This window comes from Anopheles arabiensis, chromosome 2, assembly GCF_016920715.1.
Source record: "Anopheles arabiensis isolate DONGOLA chromosome 2, AaraD3, whole genome shotgun sequence".
Taxonomy (NCBI): domain Eukaryota; kingdom Metazoa; phylum Arthropoda; class Insecta; order Diptera; family Culicidae; genus Anopheles; species Anopheles arabiensis.
The window spans coordinates 85,851,874-85,868,635 of NC_053517.1; the positions used below are offsets into that span (position 1 = coordinate 85,851,874).

Genomic DNA, 16,762 nt, shown 5'->3' on the forward strand with positions numbered 1-16,762 from the left:
AACGCATCCAATGCTGTATTGCCGTGTCGGATAGACATGCCTGACGCTGACAGGATATCCAGAAGGCGGTCCGAAAGCTCTAAGACTTGTGGCAGGAGGCAAGCTGGCGGGGGAATGCTTTGTTTTTGAGTTTGGCGGAGCTGCCGTGCTGGCTATTAGTGGCGTGTGCGAGAGGTAAATCGGATGGAGATTATCCGGATGATGCAAAAAATTGGATGGCTCGTTGTATCGAAATTTGATCGATTTTGGGTCGACGAGTAATGTTTGATGGCTGGAAACGATTTGTAGCTTTCGGGACGATTATGCTTTGAGGAAAATGAGGCAAATTTGCTTGTAGGAAGGATGAAACGGTATTGGAATTTAGTACAGCTTCTACAAATTGTAAGAATGTATTTGTTAGTTATTACAGACGATACTAACACTCTCGCTAAGAGGCACTGTGATCGTTGCTTGCCTTGCATGGTTCATGCAATTACGTCACACTCAAGCCGCAACAATGATTTAATTTGGGGCATTTAAGGCATGCAATAATTAGCATCCCACTTAGACGCTCTTACCAGCGCAAGAGTGGTTTTGTTTGTCTATAGATAATAAAAAGCACCCATAATGCTTGTTCTTTTCCGTGCGCCCACTAGAGTGGGAGGCGTCGTGCACTGGCTTCGTGTGCCATTTATGGTGAGCTCCGAAACCACCACCATCATCCAAATACAGTGCCATTTCAATGGCACCGACATCAATGCATCATCGTCGGCAGAATGCAGCTTTCAATGACTTAATTCCCTCTTCTGTGCCCATCGTGCACATAATGCACCTTTTTGCGTTGATGAAGGTTCTCACAACAGCAGCCGCAAACTCACCCAACTGCTCTACCTTCGCCAGCCCTTCTCTCCGAGTCCTGCCGAGGTTTTGGATTTGAGCCGGGGCAGTGTGGTTTGTGTGAAAAGGGGAGGAAGGCCGTGGAAATTGTTCCTTTATCAGACGGCTTTTCATCGAGATGGCTTTCTTGGGGAATGGAAAGCGTGCATACATCGCTGGGAGAGTTGTGGCCTTTTTTTTGCTTCCCATTCTAGTGGTGGCATTCCATCCTCCATTTGCCCGTTTTTTTTCTTCTTCATTCTACGCAAATGTTCGCAAAAATGTCGGAGCAGTAATTATGGATAGAATGAACGGGAGTGTATGTCATGAGCTGCCTGGTTTTTTGTGTGCTTTCTTTCTTTTTAATTTAGCTCGAGAGTTTACCCTTCGGCGCACATACTTTGTTTGTGCGGTGGTTTTGTTGCGGTTTTCGATTTTACAAGAGCGGGCAAATGGGAGTGAAAAGATAATGAAAGAACGCAGATATAATACAAGAAAAGGTTGCTTCTACTATGTTCTATCGTGAAATTAAAATGAAATACCTACTGCCGCATGATACTAGTAGAGGCATGTTTTGTCATTTCAACAAACCATTTCCAGCTACATTAAGAATGCTTCGGTCTCGTTCCTTTTATTGTAGCGCAACGAGAAGTACAACAGTTTTTGTGTTTTCAAATGAACAAAATATATACAGTCTTTTCGCGTGTTACGCAAATAATGCATTCCAGGGACAATCGCGTAACTCGAATTTTCGCGTATGTCGAATATCACGTTCTTCAGTCAAAATATGAATGATAAAAAGTTAATTATGATTAAATTCATTAATTTAATGTCCATTTTTACTTATTTTATACGATTCGTGTAGAACATTCGGTTCTTTCTTCTTTTCTTTTGCAGCAAAACTGCAATTTATTTTGAATGTGGTAATTGTTGGAGGAAATTGCACCAATTTGACGTATGAACTGTCTAAACTAAAAATTCTCGTAACTCGAGGAAAGACTGTAAATATTTTTTTGTATCTAAAAACTAAAACGCTAAATTATGAAGAATCGATTACGCAATCATTTCTTCCGAGTATTGAGCATTTCCGATTTAACCTACCACCGACGTAACAGTGAAGTTAACTCGTGAAAATTTAATTTGTAACCCCAAAACTGCACACTCAAATCTATTATTCATCCCGGTTAGCATTATCCATGCGGTTCGCTGCTGAGCCGTGGGTGTGATTTTCCCGCAAATACGCCCGCCACACCGTGGCAGTTAGGCGTGCACACCGTGCATCCTGTTCGAAGGCTCAAAGGCTCGCATCATATTACACACTGGACACCGACTGCAGGCACACACACACACACAATACAGCCCGATGCCAGTGACCGCCAATTTAAATAACAATTTCCACCTTTCCATTAGTGCGGCTAATCGGCGTGCCGGTGGGCCCCCTTCCTGATGTGCTGGCTCCCACGCCAATTGCGTACCAGAGGCGTTAGGCGTAAGTGTGCGTGTACGGTTCGCGCTACGCGCTGTTACGGATGCGTCAAGAAGTTGATCCATGTGATTGGATTTGCAAACGGGGCGGTGGGGGCCAGTAGGCTTTGGCGCGTTACGATTCCACACTCACAGTCGACTTAGTTTGCCCTGAAGCGATTGAGTGCGGAGTGTGTGCTAGTGCGGTTTCCAGCGGTCGTCGTAATGTGCAGGAGCTGTTAGCTGCACGGGATGCGGTTTGTTTTACATTTGCAGTGCAAATAAGGTGGCATGTAGGTGGGTAGCATTAGCCGTGGGATGCATGATAAGATGGTACAGATACAGGTCGAAGTCGATGTGGCCGTGCTGTTGCGTTACTTGTGGGTGAGGTTGTGTCGATAGCGATCGGAAGGATTGCTTGTGGGATTCAGCAATCCCACAATGGTACGGTGATGATGGTATGCGTTCTCATCATATGAGCAGGTTTGTATGTAATTTTAGTGTATGGATCGTTCAATTAATATCAATTGAATGAATATCTTCTAAAACATTGCACAATGATGTACAGCAGACTTTGGGCGAAATATGTTTGCTGATTCATTCTTATCCTTATAATTTTGGTATAGCAGCAATATTGGTATGTTTGCAATGCTTCTAAATACGTTATTTATTTTGCTATTTGCTCACGCAATGCACTGTTACAAAGATGTTTTTTCTTCATTCATATTATGTGAACAGATTGAAGTAATAGTGTCTTGTGTGAAAGTTATTGTTAACAATACAATGAAAAAGCTTTAACGATTTCAATACGTAAATCAAAAAAAAAAATTTAGTCTTATGTCAAAAGATTTAGTTTCCCTTTAGTCCTCTCCAAGAACTACAATAGTTAAAAGGTTAGACAGCGGAATGACACAAATATAGTATCTCTTATTGTTTCCTTTAACATAAAACACAAGAAATGCATCAAAGTGTCTGAGAACAAACAAGAGGCTGGTTCTAATTGTGAAAATTAAAAAAAAGGTGGTGCCATCTGTGTGTCTGAAAAAGTAGATAGTTTACTATAATTGACAAAACACTAGCATAAAATACCTATATCATCCCATTGTTATGAGCTGGACCACTGTGCAATGGCGTGATAGACACTGCTGAATAAACCTCTGAGGGCTTTGTATAAATGTCTGTGGAAAAGTACTAAAAAGACATTATTAATGGAAGAAATTATTTTTTATAGAACTATCTACCTTTTTTAAAATAAACAAAAACAAATAATTAACACTTGTACCCACTTCTGCAGCAGCATCGGAATAAAGGTTTTTTCCGAACAAGAGTTTGCTCGATTTACTTATAACCTTCCAGCAAACGATTCCCCACACAAGCTTAACCTCTATGAATATTAATATCGTTTCATTTCATAACACGTGCATTCACCTTCCCGCACGATGATAATCTGGCCCGATCCGCCAACATTAACTGATCAATTATTTGCATTGCGTGGGACTGTGGTTTTCCTTGAGCCGCATCAAGAAACAAAACAACAACAGCAGCAGTGGGAAAATCCATCAGCGATGATCAAATATTTGGTTCAATTTGGGCAGCTAGCTTCACACACACACCAAACAGGACAGAAAACAAAAACAATCCAAACGGTACAATAATATCGTTCGTGATCGTGATTGAATGAGTGTGAACAGAAGGGGAGGGAAAAAAGGGGGAAAGCAACCGTTTGAACGATTGCAATCAGAAGTGCCCGTTCCCGCTTTGGCAGTGCAACAATCTTATGGGAAAGGGAAGGAAGAAAAATAAGGACAAGCAAATCTATCATAAAAAAAAAACAATGGAAACATGGAAAATGGTTGAATCATCGTTCGAGTCCAAATCAACAACGGCAGCACGAAGCAGCCCATCACCCAGTATCACCGGTGCCCGACGGGTATGCGGATTATTTTGGAGCTGTCTTCGTGCGGGGTAGCCTTGTGCTGCAAAACAACATCCACCCTCGGGGGTATTTGTTCGAGGTGGATTTTTTTTTGTGTACGTTGCCCTTGTTGGATTCCTTGGAAGCTGCAGCGAAGCCGGGCTGGTAGCACATGTGAAGGATTTTCCCATCCCGAAGGCGTGCTTGGCACCGAACGAAATGTTATGATATGCACAAATTTTATTCATATCTTTGCTCGTGCTTTGGACGATACACAGACATACACAGAGAGTTCACAAATCCATACAGTTCCGTTGTGGTAAAACCCAGCCCAAAAAAAAGGGACAAAGCCAGCGACGGAAGGACGGAAGGACGGAAGGGTAGGATGGTTTGAAACTCAGCATAAATAAATACTCATTCAGTTCCAGAGCTTACGCGTGTCTGCTGACGTAGGGATTGAAAACTAGCAGCAATGGGCCGAGAGCTGAAAACTGATGATAAAACATTCATTTCCGAAACAGGTGGTAGATCCCTTCCGAAATGATAATGCTCGATGATCCTGAGCTTGTGTGGGAAAGGACAAAATATATTCGAATGAGCTGCAAAATAAAGCAGTTCTTTGGAGAAAGTAAGACAGTTTGTTGTTTCGGTTCGGCATGCCTTTATTTTTAAACTTAATCTGCGCTTTCTTTAGCATAAAAAGAAGCCTTTAAATACTGAGAAATCTCCTGATCTCCTCCTCTCCTTGCAAAAAGTCAGTTGCACTTGTAGAGAAAGTTGATTCAGTACATTCACTCTGGTTCGGCTTTGTTTTACACCACTCACTACTCTCGGTTGGCTGTAGTTGGTGCTGAAAGGCCAACAAGATTGGTTGAAAAATCACATCCTTACATTACCTTTTGCCTGATCCTTCTGCCATGGCATGTTCTATCTTTGCACAAAGAGAGAAAAAAATGGAAGCAGCCGTAGAGAAGCTGCGACTCCTCGCAGCGATTAACTCTACCACCGAGTACGACCGGAAAGTTGTCCGTTTTCGGGTCATGTTCAGATTTGTGCCTTGTTTTGTAGGATTTTTTGCCTATGTGCGTGTGTGTATGTGTGTTTTGGAGTTGGTCTTTTTTCTGCAAACTCCATCGAAACTTTGAAAAGACACTGAAGAAAGAAAGAATAGAACAGGGAAAAGTTTTCCCTTTACGGAGGGAACAGAAAGGGAGGGGTAGTGTAGTGTAAAAAGTTGTGCAGCATGACAACATGTCATCTGGCTGGCTCACGGGCAGCCTACCGTATGGGTGTGTGTCCGGGTGAGGTTGTGTATTAGTGTGTGGGTTTTTTTTATCCCCTCGGCTTCCGTATTGTTGGCCCTGAACGATACGAAGCTGTTTAGTATATTACGGTGTGCCGGATTGCGGTGGGAAATGGGTTTTTGAACTATATTTAAAGAGCATTAGCATGATGAGGGAGCTGGTGAGGGTTTCGATCGATTGTTTTATGGTAATTGGGAGAGAAAAAGATCACCACAAAGAGTGGGTTGTGGTTGTTTTGTTTGTTGTGAGACTAAATGGTTTTTTTTCCTTTAGTCCCTATAGGCTACATGGTTAAATCATTTTCGAAATCATTATGTGAACGAGTTTGTGGAATGTTTTCCCTATTCAGATTATCAACCTCTGACGACAGGCTAGAAAAAGTCTGAAACAGGATATGTGGAGAAAATTTTAGAAGAAACCATAAATGTCGTATATTGGGTGGCTTTGTTCTGAGATGGAATTTTGAGAAAGGTTTTTGATTAATCATCCTTTACTGAGAAGCGCGTGATCCTTTCTGATCCATTTGAATTCCTTCGAGACAAAGACGTTACTTGGATATTTGGAATGGTTAGAATTGTACATTGCGTTGAAAGGACATAAAAAAGAGGTACATTAAAATGGAGATTTTTTTTGTATTCAAGAAGGACGGCTTTGCCGTATTGTTTAAAAAAATGGAGAAATTTAAACATAGATTATAAATTCAACAAAATGGTACTGAGTTTTGGCACCATAAACTTCGGGTATCAGATAGAAAACGGGCTGGAAGCGTCGGATGGGGGGCGATTTGTGTTCACCTACAGTCTAAGTCTTACTCAACTTGACGTTATTGCCTTATCCCAGACGCAAAGGAAATAATTAATATTCTATTTGTAAATCAATCCTCGGTTCCTTACTGATGATATGTCATTAGTCTGATGCTCTCATATATGGCCTAGGCTTACTAATAGATCGTGAAAGTGGACAAATTGATGGGGACACTACCATCAACTCTACTATTAAATCCATATTTTTGTAGGATTGCCGTACTATTAAAGTCGTTCAGGATTACATTGACCTCGGGTTAAAGGCCATCAGCGACAATAGCTTGGAAAGTATGTTGTGCTCTAAGATGCAAGGTTACCAGGTGGTCATTATATAGCCTCAGAAAGCAGTTTACCTCAAGCGACGCGACGGTCGAAGCTGGGACTGTATCGCACCTTTATAGTACCATTACTCATATACGCATCTGAGGCATCTGAATACTGTACAAATTGTGTCGTAGGAATTCTACTTCAAGGGCTTGAGATCTCGGGCCCCCACGCGACCGCTTAGTCTGCGTACTACTTATCCGGCACTCTGGCACCAATCGAGCAAGATATCGTATATGAGAATGTATTGATGACAAATGAAGGTGTTTGTTTGTCTTATTCGTTCGATATGTCTGATAGTGCACCTCCATATTTGTTTGTTCGAGTCGGATGGCTGGTTCGATAGGTGCTAGAGTGCCTTGATTCGTCTCTGGGCGGAGGGTTCCGCCGTTAAGGCCAGAACAACGGATTAATAGATGAGTGATTTGGAACATGTCTTAGACAGACCAAGGCCGCTAATTAGTTATAGAGCCGGAGAATTCTCTCTCTCTCTCTCTCTCTCTCTCTCTCTCTCTCTTGTTGACCAGCTCACGATAGAGCACATAGATGTGACATGGCCCGGTCAACAATAATACTCCAGGATGCTCGGTCTCTAACTGCAGCCTCCCATCCATGCAGACACCCGATCTCCGTCGGGTCTCGATTCACTTGATCCAGCCATCGAGTTCGCTGTGCTCCCCTGCGCCGGATAATTCAGTAAGTTGAAAAGAAATATTACAATACGTGAAGATGATATTCTCAATGCTATAAAATCATCGTTCTGTTTAAAAACAAATAATTCCCAACACTCTCATAATCAAACGTGAGATTAAAACGCATCAAACTTCCCCCTTCCATGCCCACGGTAAATAAATCGCACGGTTTGTGGTTTCAAATAAAGCACCATTGATTTATGGTGTGGATTATACAGGACCATATGATAGTGCAACTATTCGCCTGCTCACAATATCATTGATTTAGTGAACTCACGCTCTATGCGCTGTAAAGATTTACGCAAACACAAACCGCTGTTGTAAAAAGGCTGCCCCAACACGATGATAAATCATGACACAAAATGAAGTGAGGATCGAATGACAACAACAACAACAACAAAAAAGCTCGCTTTCAAACAAGGATAAGCCTACGGAACGCTTAGCCTTTTGCTCGTTTTGTTAAAAAGGGTAAAGCTAAAGGGGCGGAATACACAGGGAAATAGTTTGAATGTGTGTATGTGTGCACGCTAGTGGATTAAAAGAAAGTAAAGTACAAAAAAAGGACCAATCAGTAGATAAAGGATTTACTAAAGAGAATAAAAAAGGTTGTACAGGGAAAGAGAGTGCGAAGAGGGTTTAACGAAATGTCGAAAGTCATCCCGCGCCGTACGTACGCCATCAGCCATTAGGATTATTCAATTTTATTATTCATATACGCTGCTACCGCTCATCCTTTTTAGCACAAAAAGGGGCCAACCGTTCACCATTTCCCACGTTTCCCTTTCGCCATGGGCACGGGATCGTGTGCCAGTGCCGAGGCGCTATGAATCATTAATCTGTTTGAATAGCTTCCGGGCGCTAGTGCGACCTGTGTGCAGCATTGTTGGAACCTAATCTCGCCAATGGTCCCCGGAAAACGTGTCGCCGCGACGAACCTTTGCGACTTTGACTTTGTGTGTTAGGGCGCGGGGCGAACTCACCGGTAGTAACCGGATAGGCTTCAGTTGCGACCGGGAAACTTCGTGCCAAGATTTACAAATAGTGCGATGGACCGGGACGCTATCTATTTGGCTTGTTCGTTGTGTGAGGCGGCAGACCCTAACCTAGGACCTAGGAGCGGTACGAGTGGTAGGGGTTCGAGGTACGTTTTGTCTGGAAATTGAGACGTTCCGGTGCTTCACAACATTAGCTGATTAGGTCGGCCCAGGGAAACCGAGCCCAGTCGAATGGGGCTTTAATTTTTAAGCACCCACCAGAGGGAGAGTGTTGCTTTGGGTGAGTTTAAACGGAATAAACAAACCGGCAAAGGCTAAACCGGCTGTTAAACGTTTCGTTTCGATTCGTCTGTCGGGAGTCGAGCAATGGGGGAGCGGGAGGATTATGAACAGGGTTATTAATGTTTGTGTATGCTCAGCTTTGTAATGGCGAAACAATGGGAGGCTTGTTTGCTGTTGAGCTTTTGCTGTTTCTGTGAATCGATTGCTGCGGTGTTCTGCTTTTGAGTGGAACTGTGTTGCTTTCACTATAAATAAAACAAATAAGATCTTGTGCATATGTGGAACGGGGTTTTGTTGGGTTTATTTAAAACATGAAAGGATGAAGTACGGATAAGAAAATTGAATTATAGACTGCTTACCGATTGCATAAATAGGCTTAGTTACATTATGTAAACTCCAAACACCCAAATTCTAAAAGCCTTTAAGTTGTATCCGTAACTTCACTTGGAGATTAACACTAAAACATGTAAAATTCTTCTTGGAAGTACATTTTACAGGTCAGCATTGGTTCCATTACGCACGGTAAAGAGCCAAATAAGTTCAGAGCTTTCTACCATTGCTTGCGTCACGCTGTACAAGAGATATAAAACACGGAATGCAAATACACGTGTACCGTAAAAACAACACCACGAATGGTCAGACAGGCTGATTTCGCTCTGCTCCTCTTTTACGATTGCAGCTGCGTTTGATGACTTTCATTTTTCGGCCGAATGTTTTTACCATTATTTCTCGTCTCGACTCCGGATCCAAATGGATCGAGCATCGCAGAAAGAGCGACATGAAAAATGAAATGTGTAGCACAGATTGTATCTAACTTGATGATCAACATTGTTTTTCCATTTCCAGGAAATGGAACCAAATTGAATGCGTCATGGGCAAAAAGGCAATTTAATTGGCAGTGAGCGGCAGCCAATTGGGTTTGATAGAAATGGTCTGCGTGGAGTGGGATGAATTTATTAAACTAATTGAACATTTCAACAAGATTTGGTATTGTATTCATCATTTTTGGCATGTAAACAGAAAAACATACTGTTGCAAATGGGTCGGTTCAGTGGTATAGTTGTCAACTCGCACGACTTAACAACATGCCTGTCGTGGGTTCAATCCCAGAATGGACCATCTTCTTGTAGCAAGGACTTCGATTAAGATTTCGATACTGATGAAGTCTTGAAAGCCTGCGATGCCTGATGTGGGATATTTTATCTATTTTCTGAGAATAAATCTGGTCAAACATCTGAATATTTTACCAAACAAAGCCTAAATTGGCATATGTAGCAGAACAAGCATTCAAATCAAGCTCTCACTTCCAAGTCTGGATTGACTGCAGTCCTTATACCAAATAACATTTTATTTGCATAACTGTGTTGAGGATCATTTTTCCGTCGTCTTTATCTTATGAGATCGTTCAAATCTCGTTTTTATAACAAATTACTAACGGAATATACATCAATTTCTATAAAAGTAGTCACAATAATTATCTATTAAACAAAGTTATCCCGGACAGCATAATAGATTTACGCTCACAATTGAATTACGTACATGTTTGGTAATATGACAGCAATTCTCGATACTAATATCAAACAAGCCCCAAAACTGTGTGACTTTTCACGCAATATATGTGACTTTTGACTTCGAACATTACAGGAATAAAATGCGACAACTATTAGAACCACACCACCATTACGGCAGTGATGAAAAAGCGTAAATTTTGTTGGTTTTAATGGTATAAATGGTTATTCAAATAAAAAAAGGAAAAATGGCATATCTATATATTAAAATATTTAATTATTTATTTTCAGGAACATTATGTAGTTTAGAACATATCTTAACCAGTACCAAATCAACTACCATTGCTGCATTGATCCATTATATGCAAAGCTATACAGTTGCAAAATGGCAGAATGAAAAACAAAAAATAAAGTTATTTCATTGAAAATAGCCCGCACTCACACATGAGCAGCCACATTATTAGCTCATTGAAACTTTCGACATTTATGCGCTGATTGAAAAGCACTCAAACGAGTGAACAGATGCCGCACCACGAGGGCCATTTTGCATTCGTGTGCACTGAATGCAACAAAACAGGTGCAATCGGTTTTTGTCCTTTCGGTAACCCAGTGGAATGAGCGCTCACACTCTCGCACCGAAAAGAATTTGCATATTTATGTGCTTGTGACTGGGCACTGGGTAACGGTGGGGGGGGGGGGCACTCTATTGTTCCGTAGTTTGGTGTTTACGTCGTCCGACGTGTTTGGACTTAATTTCCGCTTGCAGAGTTGGCTGAATTGTTTACGCTTTTGGCAGGAAGCGTGACACAGAGAGAAAGGGAGAGAGAGAGAGAGAGAGAGAGAGAGAGAGAAAGAAAGAAAGAAAGAAAGGCTAGCTTAAATAATAATAGTTTAACTCCGAGCCTTGCAAAACACGTGTAAAAAGCTGAACATACGTGAGTGGCAGGTATTTGATGCCGTAAGCTACTTCAGCCGGGCTCGAAACAATCAGGATTCTTTTATTTCTCCCTTATCGCCAGGTACGCTTTAGTGTGCTTCAATCGTTGCTGTTGGTTGGCGTTTGTTGTTGGTGATGGTGATGCAATTTTAATACGGTTAACATCGTGCCAACACCGAGCGGCATACACATTCACAGTATATCGTGTACAATTGGTTCAGCTTGCAGATTATCATAATTTTATATGATCCATTGGATGGTAGCGTATAGTTGTTGTTGATTCGATGACACTTCCAGTGCTTGTTTTTGCTATTTTTGCCTTACAAATGCAGATTGAGCTGGTCGTTCTGTAAGTTGTTTGTTTGCCGTGCGCTCTAGCCGCTTGCGTTATTTTCCCCCCTCGAACTTGATGAGTGGTTGGTTGGAACATAAACAAGCAAAGAAAAGCGAATAAATAAAAACAAATATTCCACACAAACACAGGAACACACATGAGAGAGCGTTTTTTCGCAAGGTAGCCAGTTTATTGATTTTTCTGCGCGTGCAGGGTATCTGCTTTTGGCCGCTTCGTGAACCGCTTTGCCGGGAAGGCCGAGAAGGACGTTCGTTTCGAGGTCGACCCTCAAAGGCAGGGTACACGTTTCAAGGGCAACGCAGTATAGTCCGCGAACAGCTCGAGGCAGCGGTGGTTTTTGCTCCTTTGGCGTTTGCTTCTATGATATCGATGAATAGCAAACGGCTAAAAGTGAGTCATTCCAATGCTAATGCGGCCCATAGTTGCATGGAAGTGGGCAATAAGAGTGAATGTTACAGCAGTCAAGGGTCTGATTTTCTGTTGTTGTTTGAGCGCATTCAGAAGTCGTCCAAAGATAAAGCATTGGATAGATTTTTGTTGGAAAAACCACACACAACATGACGTATGATAAAACAATACAGTGATTGGGGCATTAGTGTTGATATTAAAAGGGATTTGAATTTTGATTTAAATTATCTGAACTTTGCTACGGTGCACTACGCAGCCGAATCATCATTTTTGACGCTTTCAATGACTGAAACGCTCCGGTGTAGGTGAACCAAATCAGCCCCATTTCCGTGCCCTGGCTGGTGGGAACATAGATGCCGTTTAGGAAGCTGAAAATAGTACAAAACATTAGCCATGAATGCTTCGAAGCCGAAAGTATGTTAAGGTTAATTCATACGCTTGGAACCTCACCATGAGTAACAGTCCTTGAACCACCAGCCGCCACCGTACTGGGTGCCACAGTTCAACCCGTGCTCATCGTTATCCTGATCGTAGGTAGAAAATTTGGAACCGACGTGAAACGATAGCGAATCACCAGCTGTGCCGGCGTATTTGCCCACCGTTTTTATCGCATACTTTTCGCGCTCCGTGCCAATGCTAAACGCATCGTAGTGTGCGTACACGGTAGTACCTTTAAAGCTTTCCATAACGATCAGCAGCTCGTGCGGTCCTTTGGCCAGCAGTTGCTCGAGCGCCCTCAAACCAAGCCAATGTTCACCCAGCGGGTTACCGAAGCCGACCCGATACTCGTCCCAGGTACGGTTAAAATTGAGCGAACCGTTGAATCGTTCCTGAAACAGGATCCAATCACCAGCCAGGTTGTTTCCACCGGTGAGTTCGGCTATTTTTTCCAGCCTATAGATGTTCGACCGCCCTGCTGCGGGAAGTTTTTCAGCCCCTGGAAAGGGACGTAGTTCACCCAAACCGCAGATCTGCTCCAGCCGTTGGGATTGATTTTGAGCTATTTCGGCGAGCGTTGCTTGCAGCCGATTCTCCATCTCTGTCAGATGGGTCAGCAGTAGCTCAAAGTGGAAGCCCGGCAGATCAACACTAGCGGCAAGGAGTTGCTGACGGTGGGTAATTTGCACTGCACCAAACACGATGAACACTGTTGCGAGCAGCATCTTTCTTGCTTTTTGATTTACTGCAGACTGTCGTCGAGAGTGGTTGAACAGAAAATGAAGAGCAATGTATGGATGGAAGGCTGCATTACTACAATGGTTAGAACTGGCGATAAGCAAGTAAGTTATTTTTAAGTCAAATGGCAAATTTTGCGGTTTTTGCGGGAGCTGATTAACGAGAGTGATAAAAGCAAAAGAAGGGTAGTACTGTTAGCGTTGCGATTTTAGGTCGCTCTGTTTAAGTTTGTCTCAGAAGCCATTAATGATTCATATTTAAGTGAGAAGTTGTTTGCAAGATTTGATATCGTGTTGGTTCCTTGTATTCTTATTTATTCTTAGACTGTCTTCTTAGACAGTTTTGTTAAACTGCCGTAGTCGGTCTAGGTCTTGTAGTCTTATTCACTAATGCGTTTTGCTATCTGGGACTTACTGGTGTACCCATAGCGAGATAGATTGCGCTACGGATGATGAAAGAAGGGATGAAGGAATGGAGGAAGACGGTCCATGCAAGGCGTGAGTCCGCATGATGGGTATGTTACTGAGTCATGCTAGTTGACGCCTGTATCAAGTGACAGGCCCAATGATCAATGCAATGAAGACGAAATAACTGCTTGCTATAAGTTCAACCGGTAGTAGGGTCTATCGTGGTCGAGGAGCTCAGCTGTTTTGGAATACTCTTAACTTCACACAACGACATCATCATGGAGACCAGGGATCTCCAAACTACGGCCCTCGAGAGTCTATAATGTCCGTGGTATCTTTGTACCGATTAAAATGAAAAGTTTATTTTGTTGACAAATTCAATCGAAATTTTTATAACTACATTTGAACTACATGCCGTAAATCAAGCTTGAATAACCGAAAGCTTCAGCAACTTAATATGTTTAGTTACTATTTCTTTATCATTCATCGTTCACCTGTCGAAGATCGAGATCGTACATGGATTGAAAACTACCGGTCTTTTTTGTATTCAAGGACGAAACATTATTTTTGAATAGGCCAACAACAGACCAAGAGAATGAGAGAGAAAAAGGGTGTATGTTTGTGTGTGTGTGAGAGAGAGAGAGCCTTATAATAGAGCTCCTTTTGTTTACTGACCTGATTTGATTGGAAACTACGTATGATCAAATCAGATCTCTATTTATAGGAACAAATTTCTCAATTCTTCAGGTTTGATTTCAGTATCTATCGAAATAATAATGATTGGATTATGTGATAATGTTAGGTAAGTAATTGTACTGCAAATGTTTTATTGTAACTGATACAATAAATTACCCAAAGCACAGCAAACATCACGAGCAGATAGTTTCAACAATGGCCTCAATTATTCCATTTTAAGAGGACCTTGTAAACGAAAAAAATGTATATCTTGAGGCAAAGCGGAGCGGACATTAACCAGAAAAGTATCGCCACAACAAGATAAATAAACATCATAAAATGATTCGATCTGCAGGGCAGGAGGTGCGGCAAAAATGAGGTACACAACATAATGACCCAAAACAGGGCTATCAAGAATGTCTACCATAAGGTCGGTGTGTGTACGTGTGTGCGTGTGTATTCCTTTTCTGCAAGTGGGCGGCAGAATCAAGCGGTAGAAGTTAATTTTTCAAAACTTCCAAGCCAACGCTCATGCCACAGGAACGCCACGGTGCAGGTAGTGGTCGAAGGAAGGTGCCCTTTTAGACTAATCCTTCCAACGACACAGCTTCCGCTGCAAAAGCTCCCGAGTGGCCACTCTCGGCGGTTGATCGCTGCTGGGACGTTGGAGGGCTTGCTGTTGTTTTATAATTGGAGCAAGTGGGGTGGGCAAAGGGGGGGGGGGGAAGGGACACGGTGTACTCACCCGGCCGCTGCCCCGCTGGAATGTAAAATGATAGCATAAATTTGTTACAAGATTTTATTTTTAATGAGATGATTAAAAGTTAACTTTACACTTCTTCTTTGCGTTGAGCGTCGGTTTTGTTTTTGCTGCTGTTGTTTTCCGTTCCCTTTCCTCTTTGGCTCTGTGTGAAAAGGCTAACGTCTGGTTTCGCGTTTCGCTCTCACCGTTTCAAACGATCGGTAACTTCCTCTTCGCTAGTACCCTGTTCCATCGCAACAGTTTCCCTTTTTGCCAGTGGCGGGTGGGAAGCTCGGGTGGTTAACCGGCGCAAGAAACAGAGATTAGCAAAATGAGCGGAAGCGCTCAACGCAAAGCGGAACCCGTAACGCAAAAAAAAGAATGGAACGGGGAGAGGACACCGCACAAATGGGCGGGAGGGGGAAACATTCCCTAACCAGGTTTATTAAGCGAGCCGGATCGTCGAAAAGCTGCCCGGAGGCTTCGTGCGTTCGTGCAAAGCGTAACGGCGGAGAGCTTTACGGTAGGCCGGGTAGGCTTCAGGTTTTGCAAATGAGCGAACGGAAACGCAGCGACCGGAAACGGTTGCGGTGGCACAGGGGGTACAGAAAAAAATGTGTTACAAAAGTGAGAACAAATTCATGTGCGAAGGGCAACAAAAAAAAAAAAACATTGCTTGCCCACGGGCATGGGAGTGTGGCGCAAGGCTTGTTAGTAGGCATCACATTTGCGCGAATGTTTGAGCAAACATTAAATTACATGCATTTCGTGTAGGAAAGTTTTAACGAACCCGCGAGACACCGGTTCCGGTGTTGTCGGTGGTAACCATCGCGCATTTGAATGGAGATTTGAACCTTCAACCGCAGAATTGAATGGAGTTGTTTGGGTAAAAACTAGAAGGTGCTTTTGAAATGCTACATTCAAACACCATTTTTTGCTTTGAAAGAAAGTTTTTTTTTGGAACTTGCAGTGATCATTCTTTTTTTACTGATGCTGGAGACTGGATTGATAGTGTTTAAACGTCATGAATGTAAAAAAAAATTTGGTAACAAAAAACAAACTCATACAAATAAATGTGTAATTTATAAAATAAACTTTGTTCAGTTTGTAAAACGGAAAAAAAAACTTCAATACCCACTCCCGTTCAGCAGCAACAAGCTTCCACGGAAGCTTTAACTTTTCCCTTTTACCCTCTGCTTTCACGCCTACTCCAACATCAAATACTGTTTTGGGCCGATTGTTGTAATCCTCCTCATTTATTCTCATTAAGCCAATTGGCACAGGAATAATTTACAGTGACAGAGAGAGGAAAGAAAAGGAAAGTCCCGTCGTTTTGCAGCTGAAACGATCAAGCTTCCCTTGCCCTCCTTCCTTCCGCACTGGTTGGCTGGACAGTCCGGGGACGGCTTAGCTGAATAATACCATCGCCATTTCATTTTGATTACGATGCGAACTACAGCCGCCACCATCATCGTTTTGCTACGGACCATTTTCCGCGCTGGTGTTAGCTTCGGTCGGGAGATTCTTGCGCCACGGTGCGCCATCACTTGTGGAGGTTGGTTTTTTTTGTCGATGAAGCATAATAAAATGTGCTTTCATTGACAGTTCCACACGGTAAACTGGTTGGACGGAGGGAGGGGAGCAAAAGCCGACTCATAAATGGACGTTTAAAAGAGAAATCGAAATTAAAATCAGTCCTCGTGCTCTGGTGGATCTGTCGGTTGAGGCGAAGGAAGAACGGGAGTGTGCTAGCTCCAGGCTGGTTCTAGCAAAGGAAATGGTACATTTTTTTATGTTTCACAGCTTCATTTCGTTTTGACTTTGAATGAAGAAATTCAGCAGTAGAAAGAGGTTTGAGAGAAAAGAAAACAGACGGAAGTTTAGCCTTACACCCTCCGGTTTCCTGTCTATGTTATCAGC

General features: G+C 42.5%; 1 protein-coding gene across 1 annotated transcript; it reads right to left on the reverse strand.

The window, feature by feature from the left end:
- Positions 1 to 11,565: 11,565 nt before the first annotated feature.
- On the reverse strand, positions 11,566 to 13,058 carry LOC120897379 (microfibril-associated glycoprotein 4-like). The gene is made up of 2 exons (XM_040302225.1): positions 12,293 to 13,058; positions 11,566 to 12,210 (listed from the first exon to the last, which is right to left on the reverse strand). Exons 1-2 carry the CDS (start codon positions 13,003 to 13,005, stop codon positions 12,081 to 12,083), a joined length of 843 nt encoding a protein of 280 aa, XP_040158159.1. The 5' UTR covers positions 13,006 to 13,058; the 3' UTR covers positions 11,566 to 12,080.
- Positions 13,059 to 16,762: the final 3,704 nt, after the last annotated feature.

Bases quoted from the DNA above. Each gene is read 5' to 3' on its own strand.
- LOC120897379 (XM_040302225.1), bottom strand. From the start codon at position 13,005: ATGCTGCTCGCAACAGTGTTCATCGTGTTTGGTGCAGTGCAAATTACC. The intron at 12,211-12,292 runs GTGAGGTTCCAA...TACTATTTTCAG, and splicing joins TTCAAGGACTGTTACTCATG to CTTCCTAAACGGCATCTATG.